Source organism: Crocodylus siamensis, chromosome 5, assembly GCF_052110815.1.
Source record: "Crocodylus siamensis isolate JL-2025a chromosome 5, ASM5211081v1, whole genome shotgun sequence".
Lineage (NCBI taxonomy): Eukaryota > Metazoa > Chordata > Crocodylia > Crocodylidae > Crocodylus > Crocodylus siamensis.
In genome coordinates, this window is record NC_143399.1 from 182,722,718 (window position 1) to 182,743,012 (window position 20,295).

The 20,295-nt window shown below is 44.5% G+C and overlaps 1 protein-coding gene across 1 annotated transcript in view; it reads left to right on the forward strand.

The window, feature by feature from the left end:
• Positions 1–20,295, forward strand: part of MYO3A (myosin IIIA) — a 232,799-nt gene that overhangs the window by 75,852 nt on the left and 136,652 nt on the right. The window contains exons 4-5 of the mRNA XM_090047375.1: positions 7,937–8,041; positions 9,032–9,131. Of these exons, the coding sequence (XP_089903501.1) occupies positions 7,937–8,041; positions 9,032–9,131 (205 nt within the window). The remainder of the gene's footprint in view (positions 1–7,936; positions 8,042–9,031; positions 9,132–20,295) is intronic.

Consider the following 20,295-nt stretch of genomic DNA (forward strand, 5'->3'; position numbering starts at 1 on the left):
CAAGCTCAAGAATATAAGCAAATGTAACCTGATGGCTAATGGTGTTTAAAGGCCAGAGTATTCTCTGTTTTATTAAAGCTGAGATAATTTATATTTACAAAATCAGAGGTGATATTGAACCTTTGGTCACCTGGCTTGAGAATAATATGAGCCTCCTTAATAGAATGACTTAAATAGAAATGTGTCGCTCATGTCCGCTGAAAAACGAGCAACATGTGAAAAGATGAGCTGCATGACTTCGAGATGGTTGCAATTTAAATTGACATTTCCTGTGTCAGAATTAAATGCCATTTTCTAGATGTATTGTTGAAGACAGCCCTGCACACAAACAGCTCAATTATGCTAACTCAGAGCTTTGGCAGGTTAGGGTGGGAAGTATATCATTTAAGAAAAGGGCCCTCACTTAAGTATAGCCAAATAAATTATTGAATAAATGTCTGTAACTACTGTGAAAATATGCAACCATTATTAATGGGACATCTCTGAATATGGGACTCATTTCCCTGGCAGTAGCCAGTTGGCTTTGCTGTTTCATTAGTCTGCTTGCAGCAAACTTCTTCTTTCCCCTTCCACATGAAGAACTTCCTGCTACTACTTCCAGTCCCATTTGTGATTGGCATTGGGAGGTGGAGACTGCAGAAGAACTACCTGAGGCAACAGGACACTTGTCCTGCAAAAGCAACTGAGACAGCCAATTCAATATACACATTTTGTTCCTTGTTCCGGGATCCCTGAGACAGCTGGTTTCCTTCTCATTTCCCTCTGTGTGCTCACTTAAAATCATTGTCCTTTTTCTTTGTTCCTCTGGAACATCGGATTTTAATTGCCCTTTGAGACCATTTCTCATCAGCATGAAGGAGAGACTGCAGTCAGGCTCTTATTCAATTACTTTGACTCTGGAGTCAGAAAACAGCCCCATGTTACCAGAAATGTGATTGCACTCTAGCAGGTAACACTAATGTGAATGGGGCCAGGCCCTGTGAGGTCAGCATGGGTGAAAGCATTCAACAGCTTGCCTGATCAGGCCTCTAGCTCTTACTGCATGTTCGTCTTCATTGCGTGATGCAATTTTTCGCTTCCACTTATGCCATAATTGCTTTCAACCAAAAAAAAAATCCAATGAGATTTTTCAGAACACGGTTTAGGAGTGACATGAACTAATTAACTGTCTGGCCGTTCTGTCTCACAATGGGTAAAATCTTGTGACAGAATGATATCTCACATCACCTCTTCCTTTTAGATGCTTGGCTGAAAAAGGGGAAGGTATCTGATAATGTTTAGCTCCATTGCCTTCATGATTTCTTGTCATGGAGGCCTTCCAAATAAATGAAGCTGAATTCAGCATAAATGATTCTAGGAAAAGTCTGCAAAGCTAGACTTGTAACATTTAAAAGCCCAACAGGAAACTGGCAGACTGGGAGTGCTCCAAAACAATATCTCTCTTAAAAACTCAAAGGAGAGAACTGTTTGGTTCCATGGGTTTTGACTTCTCAGCTTTTTTAGGCTGTGGACCTGATCATAACAGAGAAATGATCTGTGGTCTTCTCCTCTCTGCCTCACAACCCCATTCACATGCTTGTGACAAGAGATGCAAGAGCTTTCTATATGGAAAAATCCCAGCGGGGAAGAATTTTTCACTGTCTTTGAGGCAATGAATAGTGTGCCCTTTTAAAAATAGCTAACATCTCAACAAATTATCAGTCTTTTAAAAAAGCAGAGGAGAAGAAATTTGATCTAATTTGATCATTTTTATCAGAAATGATTAAAAACAGATTTTTCTCAATTTTCTAATTTAAATTAGAAACTCTTTTCCTCCCTTTTAAAAAATGAACTGACCTAAAATGAAATATGAATTTTATGCAAAATATATTAAGGCCCACACTTATAAAAGCAGAGACCAGAACAACTGATCAGCCAAATGGAATATGTAGTTCTGGATCCTGATGGGGCTTAGGCATGAGATAGGCACTAAGTCTTAGGTTCTTCTGGGCACACATTAGGCACATGGGAAACTTAATTGTCAAAAACTGAAACACATTTGTTTAGAGACTTTGAGATTTGGGGAACAACTAAGTAGAGGTTTTGGGGATCCCAGTTTTGGCACCCAGATTCTCCTAAATCACACTTCTAGGTGTTTAGATCCTTCTGTGCACCTGGCCCTTCATTATTTGTCAGTGGGCGCTTCTACAAATGACACTACATCACTGTAGCGACACACTACGACGATGTAGCGTCAGTGGGCACAATCCATGATGCTGACGCTATGTCGCCAAAGCAAGGAGCTACCACTCTATAGCATGTCACTATGGCGATGTAGCTGCTAAAAATAACAGCGAGCCTCCAGGATGGCTCAGTAATGGCTGTACTGCACCATCATTTAGTACTTACTAAAGCAAGTATTAAATGACAGCATGGTGACAACTGCACCGTGGAGTGAATGTGTCAACATACCCTGTGTCTTTGTATTCCATATTATAGCAGGAATGTTAAACATATGGCCTGCAAGCAGGCTCTGGCCTATGTGAGTGGGTCATCCAGGTTATGGGGCTTCCCACGGAGGCTGCCACCAGCAAGAGAATTAACTCTGCGTGATGGATTCACATCCTGATCTAGCCACTGAGCTTCTTGGTATGGCTTCTGCAGCAGCACCAATTGGTGTCGAGCAGTGGCAGCTTGTTAACTTCTTGGCTGCTGGTGCTGACACAGCAGCTCTGGGAATCAATCTGTGAATTCCTTCACTGCTGGCAGAAGCCCCTGGCCTATATCCAGAAATGCTTCATGTGGCCTGAGAAGCTCCACAATCTAGATCCAGCCCACAGAGCCAAATGAATGTGATTCTTCTGACTAGGCACATTTATGCATACATTTCATCTGGCCTAAATTTACTGTGGTGTAAACTACTCTGGAGTGAGCACTTTTGGGCAGGCATCAACACATGTGGGGATAAGGGAGCAGATTTGCTGCTCTTTGCACCATTTCCTGCAGCCCTGCAATAGGCCCTGCCACCACCAAGGGGAGCTCAAGGTTCCCCCTACGTGCTAGATCAGGGCCTAGCAGGGAGCACTGGGCCAGGAGACCTGGCTCTGTGGGGGCCGCTTGCTTTTGGAGCAGGGAGCTCCTGGCCCTTATTCCCTGATCAGGGATCGGGGATGTGAAAAGAGCTTCAGGGGAGGGGCAGGTCCTAGCCCCCTGCCTCAATCAAGCCCCATGCCTTTTCCAAGCCCCTTGCCTCAATCACTAGATCGGGGCATGGGGCTGGGACCTGCCCCTAACCAGGACAGTTCCCAGCCCCTGCCCTGCATGCTGGGTAGAGGCTGGGCAGCTTGTTCCCTGCTCGGCTCCATGAGCCAGGAGCTGGGCAGGGGGAAGAAGCTGAGGGGCTTGTTCCCTGCCCAGCTCTCTGAGCACAGAGGTGGAGGGAAAACAGGCTGGGGAGCTTGTTCCCCACACAGCTCCATGACCCTGGAGCTAGGGCAGGAACAGGTTGGGGGGCTTCTTCCCCACCCAACTCTGTGAGTGCAGAGCTGAGTGGGAAACAAGCTCCCAAGCATGTTCTCCCCTCAGCTCTGTGCTCGGGGAGCCGAGTGGGGAACAGGCTCCCCTCCCCCCATCAGTAGGGAACTCCCAGCACCAGCTCCGTGACCATGGGGCTGATGCTGGGTGATCCTTGTCTCACCGTACTAGCTCCACAGTTGTGAGCCAGTGCCAGGAGATTCTTTTCTCCCAGCGCTGGCTTCTTGACTGTGGGGCAGTGCTGGGAGATCCTTAAGGGTTCACAGAGCCGGCTCTGGGAGATAAGGGTCCCCCAGGCCTCCACTTCCCGATCACGGTCTCAGAGCAAGGGGCTTGAAGTTATCTCCCACCTCCTTGATGGACAGCTGACCAGCAGCATATTTTACTCCTGGTCAAACATCTACATGAACGCTACTGCAGCATGACTAATCTCAAGTACATTTGCTACTTGCATTTGCAGGTTACTAATTTCCTTGGGATTAGGCAGATTTACTGGGTAGTATGCATGTGCACATGTAGATGCAAATGCTTACTTCGCATCAAACTACACCAGTGGCATAGTGGTAACTGGAAGTCTCTGTTTCCCCCGTATGTCCCATTGCCCCAGCTCCAGCTATGCTCTTAACTGTAGTACATAAAATACTCATGTTTGAAACCAAACCATATATACAAATTCTGATATAGGAATGTTAAAACAACTTCAGTCTATTGACCATGACGTTCACAGAATAAGATATACAGTTCTAACTCAAATAATCTTGCAGGATGAAATTCACTCCAAATCCAGGGTCCGAGGCCCGGTACAGCACATTAAACCCATAATTGAGGATTCATTAGCAGTGACTTCATATGAAAATTCCAGACCAAGGGATTAAATTAGATCTGCTATCCCAGGGAGGGGAGAGGGAGGGGAGCCTGTGTCAGGGACCCAGTCTCCAAACCAGAGTTGTCCTTGTACCTGAACCTTTAAAGGTATACTGGGGAACCCAGCATCAGGGAATTGGTCCTCCATTGCTGGGCTACACAGTACAGCTTTCAATTTACTGGCATGCAGGAAGCCTGGAATTATGATTGTGGCCTTAAATGCACTGCTGGTCCTTAAATGTGCTCCTATGCAGGCTGCACTGTGTGGCTTCAGGAGAGCCCAAGATTAGGGGGCATCTCCCTGGTCTTGGGACCCCTCCCCATACCTCTCTCAGCATGTTCAAAAAAGCACATGGGCACTTGGACTGCAGAAGTGCAGGCAGCACAAGATTAATGAGTGGGTCAGAACAGCCCCACAGTTATTCCACATTTTTTGGATCTGGGAAGAATACTTCAGATCTCATTGCATATCTGCTGATGGAGGGGAAGCCCCAGATTGGAACTTCTTTGCATGGGTGGCATGTTATAATGAATAGCACAATTAGCATGTGAATTATGCCATAAATGCAGTGCCTTCCACACACTGTAGACATGGTAGGTTTTTTTAGGGGGAGATTTCAAAAGGAAGCATAATCATATTGACTTTTGTAGCACAGAAGTCTATTTTTCCAGAGTGATTTTTTTTTGCATTTATGATAAACTTGCATTGTTGAATATACATTTAGCTCAGTGACTTCATAAAAGAAAACAATCCCTTCCCTTTAATCTCTACCTAGCATCATGGCTGCAAAGAAGCAAGTGCTAGCACTGCTAGTAAAAATAGACAATAGAAATAGAAAATGTATTAGACGTGACATATTGCCTATGAGGTCTTCTTTGGGCATAGAAAAAATAGAGCAAGGTTAATACTAATTTTTTTCCCTGTGGCTCAGAGAAGAGCGTGTGGCTAAAATGTCACTCTTAATCTCATTTTCTGTTTGGAACATGCTTTTTAATAATCTCTCTCTCTCTCTCTCTCTCTCTCTCTCTCTTTTAACCACCTACATTCTGACACTGCACCAGTTTTTTTTTAATATTCTTCTCATCCTATTGATCAGAAAAAATACAAGTACAAATCTTACAGTATAAAATAAAACAAAATCTGGTTTATGTAACTGAATACCTAAAGGTTATGAAATGGAAGCATTGCAACCATCAGGCCTCCAAACTCTCCAAAAGTAGCTGCTCTTATTCATTATAAGCCTTCATAGACATACAGGGGCCTTTGGGTAAATCTGATATCTTTTATTAAACCAACTCAAATAGTTGGAAAAAATTCTTCTTTGAAAGCTTTCGGGTATAAATACCCTTTGTCAGGCTGAGGAAGCATCTGCAGTTAGTGTGTGCTTTTCCTGGATGGAATGAATAGTAAAGAAGCCAGAGGTTGAGCTGGTATGCATGCAAGAAAGCCAGTAGGTGAAGATGTAAATTGAGAAGTCAGTGGATAAGAGACAGGTGGCATGGGGGGCAGGGTGGAAAGGGAAATGAATGCAGCTGGTAAATAGTGGAGAGGTACCTGGGGAGTCAGATGTTAGGCATATTATAATGTGTCATAAATCCAATGTCTATATTTAGTCTATGATTTTTTGTATCCAGTAGATTTATGAAGTGAAGTTCATAGGCTCTTCTGTGAAAGGTGTTTTGTAAATTCCCTTTGAGGATTAGAACTGAGAGATTGGAGAGAGAGTGGTTTTCTTGTGAGAAATGTGCCCCCATGGGTAATTGGGTATTCCTATCTTTGATAGATTTTGGATGTGTGTTCATTCTGGTGTGCAGTTGTTGTTTGGTCTCTCCTATGTATTTTCCATCATGGCATTTGGTGCATTGGATGAGATGTATTACATTTCTGGAGGTGCAGCTGTAAGATCCAGAAATGGTGATGGTTCTGTTGTGGGGTGCAGTAGTTGTGGGGGTAGTGGAGATATGTTGGCAGGTTTTACATTTCTTGTCCTGACATTGTCTGGATCCATTCAGCGTGTTTTCAGTGCCATAGGAAGTTTGCTTCTGCTGATGAGGTCAGCAAAGTTTGGTGCTTGTCTGAAGGCTAGGCTGGGTGGTTCTGGGAAGATCTCTTTAAGAATTGTGTATTCTTCTAGTATGGGTTGCAATTGTTTCAGGATTTTTTGTATAGGTTCCAGGGATGGGTGATATGTCATAACCAGTGGTGTGCAATTCATGGAGGGGTTTTCTTCTGTACTGCAGCAATTCTTCATGTGGTATCTGGGTGGCTCTTTCAAAAGTGCAATCTATCTGGGGAAGCGTCCTTATTAAGTGAATGCCATCTCACAAATCTCAAAAAAGCTATCACAGGTGTTCTCCTCAGTGCAAATGTGGTGGTTTCTGACAGCTTGGCTGTATATTACAGCTTTCCTGTTGTGCTTAGGGTGATTGCTGGTTATGTGCAGATATGTCTATTGGTCTGTAGGTTTCATGTATATCATGATCTGTATTTTACCATTCGGGATATGAATCTTCATGTCTAAACAGGAGATGTTGGTGTTGGAGTATTCAAGAAATAGTCTGATGGAGGGGTGATGATTGTGGAATTTCTTATGGAACTCAATCTCAGATTATTCCATCAGAAATTCAAACTTCCTACAGCCCAAAATACACCAAATGGATCCAGACTATGCCATGAAAAGAAATGTAACACCTGCCAACATATCTACACCACCTCCACTACTGGTGGTTACTGCATCGTGCGCATAGCACACGGGTAATTTTCACCACTATGTTACCATAGTGGCATGATATACCTGGGGAGTGCTCTGGGAAACATTTTGATTTCTCCTTAAGTAAGTACAGTGTACTTATGGTGTACAGCATACTTACTTAAGCAGAAATCAAAATACCTCCACAAAACATGTTTACAAATTAGCCAGTTGCACAACAATAATTAAATCTCTTTAAAAGCTAACCCATTGCACTACAGGAATTTAGCTTCAAAAAAAGATTATCATCTTAAAAAAAGAACAGCAATATAAGACACACTATCTCTCTTCAAAAGAGGAGAGCAGTTAGATGTAGGGAAAATAAACAATATTGGGCATGTCTACACGTCACCCTACAGCGACTTAGCAATGCACTACATCGCTTCCTGGTGCACTGGGGCAATGTAGTGATCACGTGTATCTACATGTGATTGCCAGCTATATTGCCATAGCAGCATGCTCCCCAGGTATAGCACACTGCTATGGTGATGTAGTGGCAAGATTTACCACATGCATGGCACAGTAACCACCTATACTGTACCATACTTTACTGCATACTTTAGTGCACCTCAAAGCATAGTGCCATAGCAACATCACCATATGGCTATGTGTAGATGCACCCATTGGGTACAAATAGTAAAAACAATTGCTTTATAGATAGTGTGAAAGGCACCAAAAGTTGATTTCTAAATTATGAGTTTGAGGATCCTGTACAGAATTGAAATGGAATCTACTGAAAATTAGAATTAATGTGATTTCTCTGTCCTCATTTTCTATCTTGTATTTTAAAGCAATATGGTCTTTTACAGCTGTGCAATGGAGGATCTGTGACTGATCTTGTAAAAGGATTTTTGAAGAGAGGGGAAAGGATGGATGAACTTATAATTGCTTACATTTTACATGAAGCTCTTATGGTAAGCTAACCATGTCAATAAATGGACAATAAAATGGATAACTAATTTAAAGTAGTGTCTTTCAAGAAATAAGATGTATTCCTATTTTCAAAATATGGTGTACTTTTTTATATCATAAGGCTATCTAATTAAATGAGGATGATGTTTAGATTACACAATGGTATTTGAATAAAAACAAGTAAAGGGGAAATTCATCTAAATGTTTCATTATCAGAAAAATGAGCATTGATTTCAGGCAATGTTTATTTCTCCTTGTTTCCATGAAATAAATACAGCTTTGCATCTAAATTGACTTTCTTTTGGGGTTGTAAGAACAATATACCAAGCATGTTTCTTTTTCAAAGTTATTGTACAGCATCCAAGATGTAGTTATAACAAAATAATCTACAAATAATTGAAAATACTCTTAAAATAAATATCTTTTTAGTTAATCAAAATGAAGTATCTTTCTTACTGTTGCTATTTAATTGAAATTTGATTTTGCTGTAAAGTCATTCTTATTCGTGCCAAGAACTTTGCTTTGGTTTTGCTATTTAATGGTACAACATATAACCAAGATTAATAATGCTTCTCTTCTTCTGCTATCATACAGCTTGTGTCTGTAAGTGAAGTTATTAAAAAGTCTGTCTATCCCACACCTGGCTGACAGTCAACTAGGCATTCTTTCAATTTAGTTCAAAACTTCTAGTCCAGCATTTCTATGGATTTTCTACCAAAAGTTCTCAAAGTCTTAGAAAAACAGAAAAAATACATTGAGTATTATACGGTAAGTGCCTGTCTGTTGGAAAATGAAGGATTAGTTCATTTTAGAATTTTTGCCCCATTTTCAGTCGAAGTTCAGAAAGGCTGAGGCCCCAAATTATTCTTTGTTTGAACTTTTCTGGTATTTTGTATTTCCTTTTTCTGTCTTCAAATAAAACACACAAAATATAACAATTAGCAACAACAACAACGAAAGAAAAATTTGAATGTTTTTAACTTATTTTTCAGGGGCTTCAGCACTTACATGAAAACAAAACAATCCACCGTGATATAAAGGGAAATAACATCCTGTTGACCACTGAAGGAGGAGTTAAACTTGTGGATTTTGGTATGTCATATTTTTTCTAATCAAAGTTGTAAATTAAGCCTGGAAAATAAAGGCATCAAAGTTAACAAACTACACACTCCTGAAGTATTTTGATTTATTTTGACTATTTGTAAAAATCAACATAGATAGTTAAAGTTTGTCATTAAGGCTAAGTACAGGCATTCAAAAAGCCCGAGGCGGAATCCATCCAATCTACATGGGTTTCTCTGAGCTGCATAGGTTGGATGAGAAGCAAGCAGAATTCATGTTTGCCTTTCGGTGAGAAGAGGCAGGCAGATGCCTGTACTGGCTGAGACCAGGGAGCTGGGGGTGCTCCCAGGCATCTCCCAGCCTGCCAGACATTGGTGAGGGCAGCCGAGTGGGGGCCATCCCTCACTGGTTGTCAGGCACACGCCTCCCCCTGCTGCCATGTCATCTGCCAAGTAGTTCTCAGCTGCAGGCAGCTGGTAGACAAAGGCATACTCACCCTGCCTCAGTGGCATGGGGATCCCTGGACTTTGTCCAGTGGGGGAAGCGTGGAGATCCACCCCAGGCAGGACAGAGGCGAGGAGGAAGAAGGGCTCATTGAGAGGAAGTAGTGCTGGCAGTGCACCCCACATTCCTGGCCAGGCCAGCAGGACACAGAGTATCCCTCCCATGTCCCCAGCCCCAGGATCATGTGTTGAAGCAGCTCTGGGAAGGACTCAGGATTTCTACCCCCACGCCCCAAGCCAGTGCTGAGTTGCTGAATGAAGTTGATTCCTCCCATGCAGTCACCAGGCTCTGGTCTCTGGGGAGAAGAGGGGGGGGAAGCCATGCCCTTGCAGCTGCAGCACCTGGTGGGGGGGTGATTCCAGTGTGGGAACAGGGGCCACTGCCTAGGGAGCCAACCGAGCCCTCACCCAGCCCCACCTGGTGCTAGTGCTGACTGCTGCCAGCTGGCCTAGCTCGGCTCAGACAGGTCCGTTTTCCAGGGGGAGAGGAGAGGAGGCTGCCAGGTTAGCCCAGCACAGGGATTCACTGCCTCCCTGCCCAAACTTAGCACTAGTATTTCACCTGTCAGATCCTGCAGCAACAAGGATATGGCTGCCTCCCTATCCCCAGAGACTGAAGTCCCTTGTGGCTGCACAGAAGGAAGCAGCTTCAGCTAGGAACTCGGCACTACTTCCGGGGGTTCGGAAGCAGGGAACCCTCCGAGTCCTTCCTGGTGCCACTGCATTGCATGATACCAGGGCTTGGGACAGCGGAGGGACACTCTGTGTCCCACCAACCCAGCAGGGAATGCAGGGTGCACCGCTGGCACCACCTCCCCCCAGCAGCTCAAAAGCCCTATTCTTCCCCACTTCCCCTGCTTCTGTCCTGCCTGTGGTTCACAGGCTGAGAGGTCAGGGGTGAGTCTGGCTAGGTGCTCAGCTGGAGCAACTGAGCTGTGCCCTCCCTGTGAAAGGGAGCTAGCAGGAACCTACAAAGTCCCCTGGGATACTGGCAGACAGTGTCCTACCTTGATTCATGAGTGGACCTGGCATTCACGTTCAATAGACTGGTGTAACCTACCCTTCTCCTGAAGTCTGTAGCCTTCTCCTCTCACCTCCTCACCTAGGGGGTTAAGCAGTAGTATAGATTTCTGTGCCTTTTGGCCTTGGGGAGTATTAGCCCCTCCCCCCAAGACTTTGCATGACCTCCCTCCCTATGTCTCAGGGTACAGTTCTTCAGCCCTCACTTTTTCGGTGGCGAGCATGTTCTTTTGGCTACTTGTTAGCTCACAAGAAGGGTTACTACCATCCGTCTTGAGGGATGGCTCTGCGCTCCATACCTGAGTCTCGGGAGGCAAATGCCCTGGCCCTTGGCCAGTTGTTTTCTGTGCCCTCAACCCCAGCCTGCAGCCTGTAAGCAAGGTCCAGGTTCCCTTGATTTCTTCAAGTCTAGTTCCACTTGGTGAGGTTGGCCAGACACAATACCCATGGATTACGGGGAAGGTTGCAGACTTCTGGAGGATACTGAGTACATTGGGACCCTGAGGCTTAGTCACCTTCCTGTAATTCAGGTCCAGGTCTCTGCTCTGTTCTGCTGCTCTTGGTATTATTGAGAAGGTCTCCTCCCACACCCTGTGAACAGGGCTGTGCTCCCAACCCCTCTGACCTTGGGGGAGGAGTCTTCATTTTAACCCTTTGGGCTCTGTGCCTTCCGTGATGGGAGGCTGAAGTCGCAGCCCTTTTGTGCTCCTGGCACAGGGCAGCTTTGACCCCTTGGGTGAGGGGCTGGACCCAATGATCTTGCAAGGTCCCTGTCCCCGATGGGCCTTCGTAGATCCCTCCTAGTAATCTGGCACGCTGTTTTGGTGACCACCCTCTTCACCGAGCACTGGTGTTACTAGGTTTGGTTGTATACCTGCTTTGCCAACCCCGCTTCTCACCTGCCACGACTTTGCTGTTATCCCAGTGGGGCGGGGCTAGTCCACAGGTCCCTCGGTGTCCCGGGTCGACCTCATCGGTTACATACGGGGCTCCTGCCACCCCTACACCCTGGCCTCACGCCACCTGTGGTCTCCACCTGCTCTGTGATGGGCCATCAGACTCCTTCCCCGCCGGTATAGATGGCCCAGGCCTATAACACTGTATAATTCCCACCACCGATCCGTCACCCTACACCATCAGCAGTGTACTTCTTCAAAGTGATCTTCCTATAAGGCCTACCTCCCTGATCTACCACCAGCGCCCCTATGGTCTGGCCCCAGGAGTAAACATCTCCTGAATGAATATATATATATATATAGCGCTGTCCCCGTATCCTTCGATAACTGCCTTCTATTCTAGGCAGCGATCCCGCCCCGATCTTTCTCTCCCGCCGGGCGAGCCTTCAGCCTCATGCCCTTCTTTGGTGCTTCCTGCACCCACCGCCACGGCACTTACTTCCTGCGGCTCGGGATCTTCCTGGGTGGTCTTGATCCTCTGCTGCTCACCTGATCTGGCACTGCAGGCTTTCTCTGCCGGTGATCCGCCGTTCCGCCTCTTCTCCCGGCTACCGGACTCTCCAGCACTTCAGCTCAGCAGCTCTTGTCCCGCTGGGCTGTTGTCGGGGATGGCTTTGCCCGCCATTTGTTCCCCTCTCCATCCGCTGCCACCGGAGCAGCGGCCACCATTTTTAAATCTCCTGGCCGGCAGCTGACGTCACCGTCAGCTGCCGGCCACAGCTGTACATAGACGCGGCTAACGAGCTGCACGGGCTCTCCCTCCACCGCGGCATCCTGCTCTCCCGGTAAGTCTTCCTGGCCCCTTCGGGTCCCGGGACAGTCCCGTCCAGCCCTAATGTCTATGATACTGCACTGATCCAGGTCTATCTTGTACCAGGGTCTTCCATGTTTAAAGCAGTCTATGTGCCCTGAACTTCTATCCTGTTATAGCTATAGACTGGTTTCTGACGACCTAAACTGGAAAAAGTATAATTTCTGCATCTGGCCTAACACAGTGAGGGGTGTGTTGGATTGTTTACTTCATAGTTCAGTTAATATGCCTAAATATTAGCAGTTACACATTACACATTAGCAGTTAGTCACCTATTGCTAGGGGACCACAAGTGCCTTGGTAACAGTTGGTCAAGCCTGATTAGTGGAGTTGACAATTACTTTGGTATTTAGGACCTGGAGTGATGTTATGCTAACTCAAAGAAGTTAGGATCTGGTGCACAAAGCTTAGTGATATTATTTAGAGGACTGTGAAATTGTAGGATATTGTGGAGAATGAGAGAAAGATCTATGTTTTTTATGAAATTTGGGAAATAGATTATTGGAGGAGGAATATTTTATTATCTGAAATATTATAAAAATTATCTCATTAGCTCTCAGTGGCATAAATTGTAAGGATGTGAATAGCACACAAAACCTGGGCACCAACTTAGTGGCAGAATGGTAGATCCCTGGAGCAGCTGGGTGTATGGACACTGGACTCTGCTGTAGCAGCAACAACCAGTGCAGGCAGACCACATGGCAGCAGCAACTTTTTAGAGTCCCCAGAGCAGTTAAGACTCCCACCTCACTCATTTCCTCCCCTTTCCTCTCCCTCCCCCACCCCTAGGTTTGCCCAAGGGTTTAGTTATCTGTCTCTGATAGAAATTTGGCAGTTGTTGATGTCAGAAATTCATATGTTTGTAAAATGCATAGCCTGGTTATCTCATCTTGTTGCTTGAAGTCTTTATGTACACCACAGTAAAAATCATAAATAAGAATAACACTGTTTTCAAGCTTGTTTTGTATGGGCCCTATAGGTGTATAATTAGGGGTCTGTCATGTGAATAATTACTCTTAAAAATAATTGCATTGCTTTACTTAAAAAGAACCAAAATTATACAATATACGGTATAAAAATAAATTGAAAGGAGCAGTGCATAAATTCCATTCTCTTTGTTTGTGAATATGTATTAATTAATTAGACGGGTGTCTATTAGCTGTCTAGATAGTATGTTTTTCTATTTTCACTTTTTATAAGTCCTTGCATTTGTTTGAATATTCTGGCTGTCTCAGATAAGTTCTGGCCAAAGTTAGAAAGGTATTTAAAGCTCCCAAAGGTAAAGATAGGTGTTGAAGGAGATCTTCAGATTTTTTTTGGTACTTAACACCTACTGAATTGGGCAACAAGACACTATTTGAAAATCCAACTTGGCCCCTATCTGCATCCTTAGGTACCTACATACCTTTCAGAATCTGGCATGAAGTCACTAAAATATGTTTTTTTCATTTTATTTGAAATACATATTTTCACCCATGCCTTGCAAACTTTAACTAATTTCACTGAGAGCTAGAGAGTGCTTTAGCAACCATGCATTCCTGTGATGATTCTGTCAAGATTTAATAACTCTGCTTAAGTGTCATAAATGAGCTGTAACCACTGTAATTATACCAAAGGATGCTGATAGTAGCTGTTGTGGTGCAACTGTTACATTCAGCATGATTCTTTAGCAATACGAATTCAGTAAAATCTCCCTGAGTTTAACTCTGTTTCATTCAGAGTCAAGGTTAAGGTGCTTAAAGTAACTTGTATTACCATAAGCCCATGTAGATATGACAGCTAGATCGTAACAGCTTGGGCATGCTACTGAATGGCAGTCTCCCCTCCCCTTTTTTAGTGGCTAAAAGTATGTTTGTCCAGATTGTAAGTCAAGTTGCCCAGAAACTGAAATTCTTCTTAATAGAAAATTCCAGAAAGTCATTTTTTTTAATGTAACAAAAAACAAAACTTTTCATTTTTTGAAATATTGATTTTTAAAATGTCTGTGTGTGATTGTAGGAAGAATACATAGTAATGCCCATAATATGATTAGTTCTGCCAATACCACTACTTGCATTAAAGGTTTAATTTCATAATAATGACTCAACAGAAACTTTAGCTGATTAACATAGAAGTACATGTGTATGACTGTGCTAGTTCCAAGTTAATCACTCACAATTTGTGTTGGAACATTTCTAATAAACTAAAGCCTTTAAAGCAAGTGGTAGGGTGATAATCATGCCTATTCTGTATGCATAAATGCAGGCCAAGATGTTTTGTCAGGCTCATGCTTCCTCAGCCTGACAAAGGGTGTTTGTGCCTAAAAAAATCACAGAATGGAAGAAGAGAAGGCTGAGGGGGAATTTAATAGCAGCCTTCAACTACGTGAAGGGTGGTTCCAAAGAGGATGGAGCCAAACTGCTCTCAGTGGTGGTAGGTGACAGAACAAGGAGCAACAGTCTCAAGTTACAGCAAGGGAAGTTTAGGTTAGATATTAAGAAGAATATTTTCATGAGGAGGGTAGTAAAGCACTGGCGCAGGTTACCCAGAGAGGTTGTGGAATCTCCATCCTTGGAGGCTTTTGCTTGCTAAGAAGAATTTTTCCAACTATTTGAGTTGGTCTAATAAAAGATATCAGATTTACCCAAAGAACCTTGTCCTTAGGCCAACACTGCTACAACCTACGCCCCTGGACAAGTTCTTTAAATTCCTGAATGACTAAACTTGATCCATATTTAAGCACCTAAAATGAGTGGACTGAATTTTCAACAAATGAGTGTTGATCATCCAACATCTCCCTTTGTAATAGAATCATAATAATTATGGCCTCTGGCATGTTATTGTGATGACGTAGTATTCCTAACCTTCTGAGGCCAGTCCTGAAGTCATTGTTCAGTCCCTGGATAACACATCATTTGCTTTGGGAAAAGGGTAATTTGATCACTGACTTTATTAGGCATGAGAGAGGATTTCTGGTTTGTTTGTTCCACATCCACTGTAGTTATAATCCAAAATGACTTTCTGAAGTTTTCCAAATTGAAATAGAAAATTCTATTATTTTGAAGCAGTCTTATTCTAATATATTCATAGATTGTGGTTGTCCTACATTAGCTGCAAACTCAGTCTGAACCACTTTGCAAAATTCAATAATTAAGTACAATGATTTTAATTGTAAAATATTCAAAAATAAAAGAATTTGCCTATTGCCCTCAGCTTACTTTGAGCAGTGAGTCATAGCAAGTCTTCTGTTTGCTTTAGTCATTCTGTTATGCATCCATAATAAAGCTGTCTGCTTCACTGATTCAAATCAAGAATAAGGTATCATTGTGCTGTCATTTCTCTGTACTGGCTAACATGGCATTCGTATGTTACTTTTAAAGAACATTTAATATAAGATCCTAGCAGAAATCAATAAAAGCAAAGAACATTAAAGTAAAAGCTTCCTCCAGAGAAGAGCTTGTCAAGAGCTTTGAATATGGTCTGGTTAATAGCAACTGAATTTTCTGAGAGAGTCATTGGGAGAAAAATCCATTGCTATGGACCAACTTGCCCAGCACCTTTGCATGTGCCATTTAAACAACCTTCCTCTGTTAACTTACATAAAGATGCTGTTGAATAACATATTACAAAATAAAGTAATAATATGCAACAGCATTATGACAGTAAACTAATATATGTGTATAAATAAGAGTAGAAAGTATTGGGATTTAGCCATGGAAGGATTCCCTGGCATGAAGGCATTGTCTTCTGGCACAGGACTTACATAGTAATGTCTTGCATCATTTACCCACTCAGCCCAGGAGCAAGAAGCTTGTGAGAAGAGGGAGAGTTTGCTAAAATATACTGCACTTCTGCTAGGCTCATTGATTTATGGACCAAAGCATTTTAGCATAAGGTAATTGCCCACTGTAAGTAAGCTCCTTGGAGACACTCAGACTTACCTTTGAGTTTGGCCCAAATGATTTTCAGTCTGAACTTTAAATACCCTTTGTTTCCTTACATATAAAATTCTGGCAGTTGAAACAGAATTATAAAGAGCTAGTGAAAACAGTCCAGTTACCTACAGTACTCAGGACTAACTGGGCTCATGTACACATTCATTAATGCACTCTAACTAGGACACATTATGTTTAGTACCTGTAATGACAGGTACTAATTGAATGCACTGTAGTTGTTGTTACAGTGCATTAGTGCAAATGAACAGTCTTTTTGTGACATTAATGCACAGTAGACTAAATCTACTATATATTAGCATGGGTTTTGCCTGCCGCACTAATGTGCAGTAAAGTTAGTTTACTGCACTCAAAGCATCTCATGTAGACATGCCCACTAACATAAGTGATGTGTAGGGGAGCACAGGGGGGGCAAATGCACCCCCTAAAATTGGCCGATGCCTGCATTGCCGCCTGTGGGCGGTCACTGCTCCCCCCCCGCCCTTGCCTCAGATGTCACCATGGCCAACTGCAGGTGGTCACCGCTCAGCCTGCCCTTGCCTCTGACATCACCATGGCTGCCTGCTGGCAGTTTCTGCTCACTGCCGACACGCCCCCACTGCTGACACTGCTGATGCCTCCTGCGAGCAGTCACCATGCCCCCCCCAGCCTCTTTTATATTTTTAATGTCTCTTTTCAACTCCCCTCCCATCCCCCACACATACACTTTTTTTCCCCTTTTCACCAAAGTGCTTTCTTAAAAATCTTACCATAGCATAAGAGTGATGATGATGTAGCCATGATGGTCCAGAAATTATGTGAAAGCCAATGATATCTTAGGGTAATATCTTTTATTGAACCAACTATGTAGCTAGGACAAACTTAGACAAGCTTATGAATACAAGGCATTCTTTCTCGGGACTATGATTATAGGGAACTAGGCACAGCACACTGAGTGCAGCATAGGGAAGGGGCTGAGAGAAATTCTCAGGTACAGCAGACACACAATCAGCAACAAAAAAGAAGAAGCTGAGTTCTGGTAGATCAAGGCTCATCAAAATGGGGAATGAGGGGGTTCACTCTCACCTTCCATGTGTGGAACATATTCAGAAGTTGGATAAATTATCAATGGATAATAAATCCAAGACCAGTGTTAGTCCTTTGTTCTTAGCGTCCAGCCAGCATATTCATTTTTGTTCCCACATTTGTTGTTTAAAGATGTTTTAAGGATGTTAGGCAAATGTAGTTGTGGGTTCTCTGTATGCACTTGAGTCAAAAATAACCACCAGATTTGCGTTCAGAAAGGAATTTCCCCCAGGTCAAATAAACAAGGATTGTTTTGGGAGGTAGAGGAAAGGAGTGTGTTGCCTTCCCTTGCAGCATGGTCCATTTCCTAGGATCATCTGGGCATATTTTACCTAACAAATTCCCTGTAACTGGTGGGATCTTGATGGCACCTTTCCTTATCTCTCTCTCATTCTCTCTCTCTCTCTCTCTTCTTGCTTTCTTCCTGTGGCAAGTTGTGGGTGTTTTATACTAAGGATTTTAAGGTTATCATTAGGAGTGCTTTGAGTGGGAGGGGCCAGAGTGGAAATTCTATGAATCTTCTCTGAACCCTCAGAAAACTATATACCAGAAATAAGATGGAGGTGCCATCAGTGCCTATGACCCCTGCAGTGGCAAGGAACATGCCCAGATGACCTTAGAGAGAAAACTGAAAAATCCTGACATTTCTACCACTCTCACCAAGGGAAAATCATAACCCACTCTGCCACAGCCATGCACCAACAGCTCCTGTTGAGACAGTTATATATCCACGATGCCTAAGTCCTTCTCCAAGTTGCAGCTTTCTAAAGCAGAGTGACCTAGCCTATAGGATGGCTTCCAAATTATCATCTTGTATTTGACTATATTGAAATACAAGTGGTTGGGTTGTATTTTAACCAGGGAATAATACAGTTGCTAGGCCTGTGCAAATAGGGAAGTATTCGATTCAGATTCAGCCGATTCAGAGGACAGTGATTTGATTCAGAGATTTGGATCACTGTCCTGAATCAATTCAGCTGAATCAGCTTCAGAAGATTCAGTGCTTATTCAAAGTGATTCGGTGATTCAGATCAGACAGGGAGAGGCAGGCACAGCTGGGTGGCTACAGGTTCTCCCATGGGTCCTCCAGCTATGTCCGCCTTTCCCTGGGTGGGGGGAGCCATGGGAGAAGCCTCCATAGCTGCCCTGCTCAGCCCCACCCCTTGCCTAGCCCCAGCCTACTCCTGGCATGTTAAAAAAAAACAACAACCCGTACTCACAGGCTGCAGGAGCAGCAATTGGGGCCTCCAAGCACTCATGGCAGAGCCCCCCCCGATGAAGCACAGGGCAGTGGGGGGCAGCAGGGATCGCACCCCCCGCCAGATTGGCACCCATATGGCAGCTGTTGCATTGTGCAGGTGCAGCACCACTCAGCAGGGTGCCGCATGCTGTCTGGGGCCACGGGGACTGAGTGGTGCTGGGCTCTGGCTGACAGCTGGAGCCCCCCAGGTCCCAGACAGTGCACAGTGCCCTGCCAAGCCACGCTGCACTAGTGCCATGAGACAGCTTCTGCATGGGTACCAAGCAGGGGGGGCAATCTCTGCTGCCCCCAGCTCCCCCCAGCACTGCACAGGAGGGCTCTTCCATGAGCCCTTAGAGGCAGGGGAGTTGGGGCTGGGCAGGGCAGCCATGGAGGCTTCTCCTGTGGCTCCTCTGACTGTGCCTGCCTCTGCCTCTGCCTCTGCCTCTGCCTCTGCCTCTGCCTCTGCCTCAGCAGAAGGAACCATGGGAGCTATGCCCTGCTGCCACTTGCCCAGCCAGCGGGGGGCGGGGAGGGCACAATGCAGGCACGACTTGCTTCAGGTGGCAGCAGGGCATAGCCCCTGCTCCCAGTGCTGCCACACCCACATCAACACCGGGAGAGGGGACTCTGCCCTGGAGCTGCTTGCCAGCCAGTGTGGACAGGCATGGGATGCAGGTGCGGCAGCTCTGGAAGCGGGGGCTATGCCCTGCGGCCACTTGCCCCCTTCCACCTGAAGCAAGCCATGCCCGCATCCCAACCCCCCCCGCCCCAGCTGGGCAAGCAGCAGCAGGGCAGAGCCCCCGCTCCCAGTCTGCTGCTGCACCCACATCCCATGCCTCCCCCAGTCCCCTCCCCGAGTAACGCACCACCCTGCCCCAACCCCAATCCCTTCCTCACCCACACGCCTTCTCTCTTCCCTCCCCCAACCCCAAGAGACTTACCAGCTGGAGGCAGCTGTCAGCTGCCTGTTTAGTCCATGGCTGAATCTCTGAATCGGCCAAACCTTTCCTGAAGCTTTTCCGAATCGGTTCAGATGCTTCAAATCACTTTGGAGCTTTTACTTGATCTCCTGATTCGATTCAGATTTGGAGATTCAGTCCCCAAATCAGGATGAATCTCCTCCAAATTGAATCAGCTACCAAAGCTTCACACAGCCCTAACAGGTACCTATATAACAATAGTATGAAAATTAATTACCACCCAACCGAGCCCTGTGCTATCTACAATCTTTACCAAAAATCTTCCTGTTGGAAGTGGTATTCCTCACTGACTGTTCTTCATTAAAAGCTGATTTTTAGGATCTCTTATTGAGCCATTTTTTAAAATCCTGATTTGAGCTCTGTTAATTCCACAAAATGCAAGTTTTTGTAATCAAAATATCATGTGGGAACTAAGCCAAATTCCTCAAAAAAATGGAAGTATAGCACATCATCACAGCTGCCTTTATCATCAGACTTGAAATCTTGTCAAAATAAGACAATGGGTTTTCTGTGATAAGCACTTCCTTCCCAGAAACTATGCTGACTAGCATTAATTCCATGTTTAAGCTCTAAGTCCTTGTTGATACAGTCCTGAATTACCTTCAGTTTTTTATCTGGGATCAATATCTGACTAACTGGTGTACGGTGTCATTCCTTTGACCCTTTTTAAATATCACTTGCATT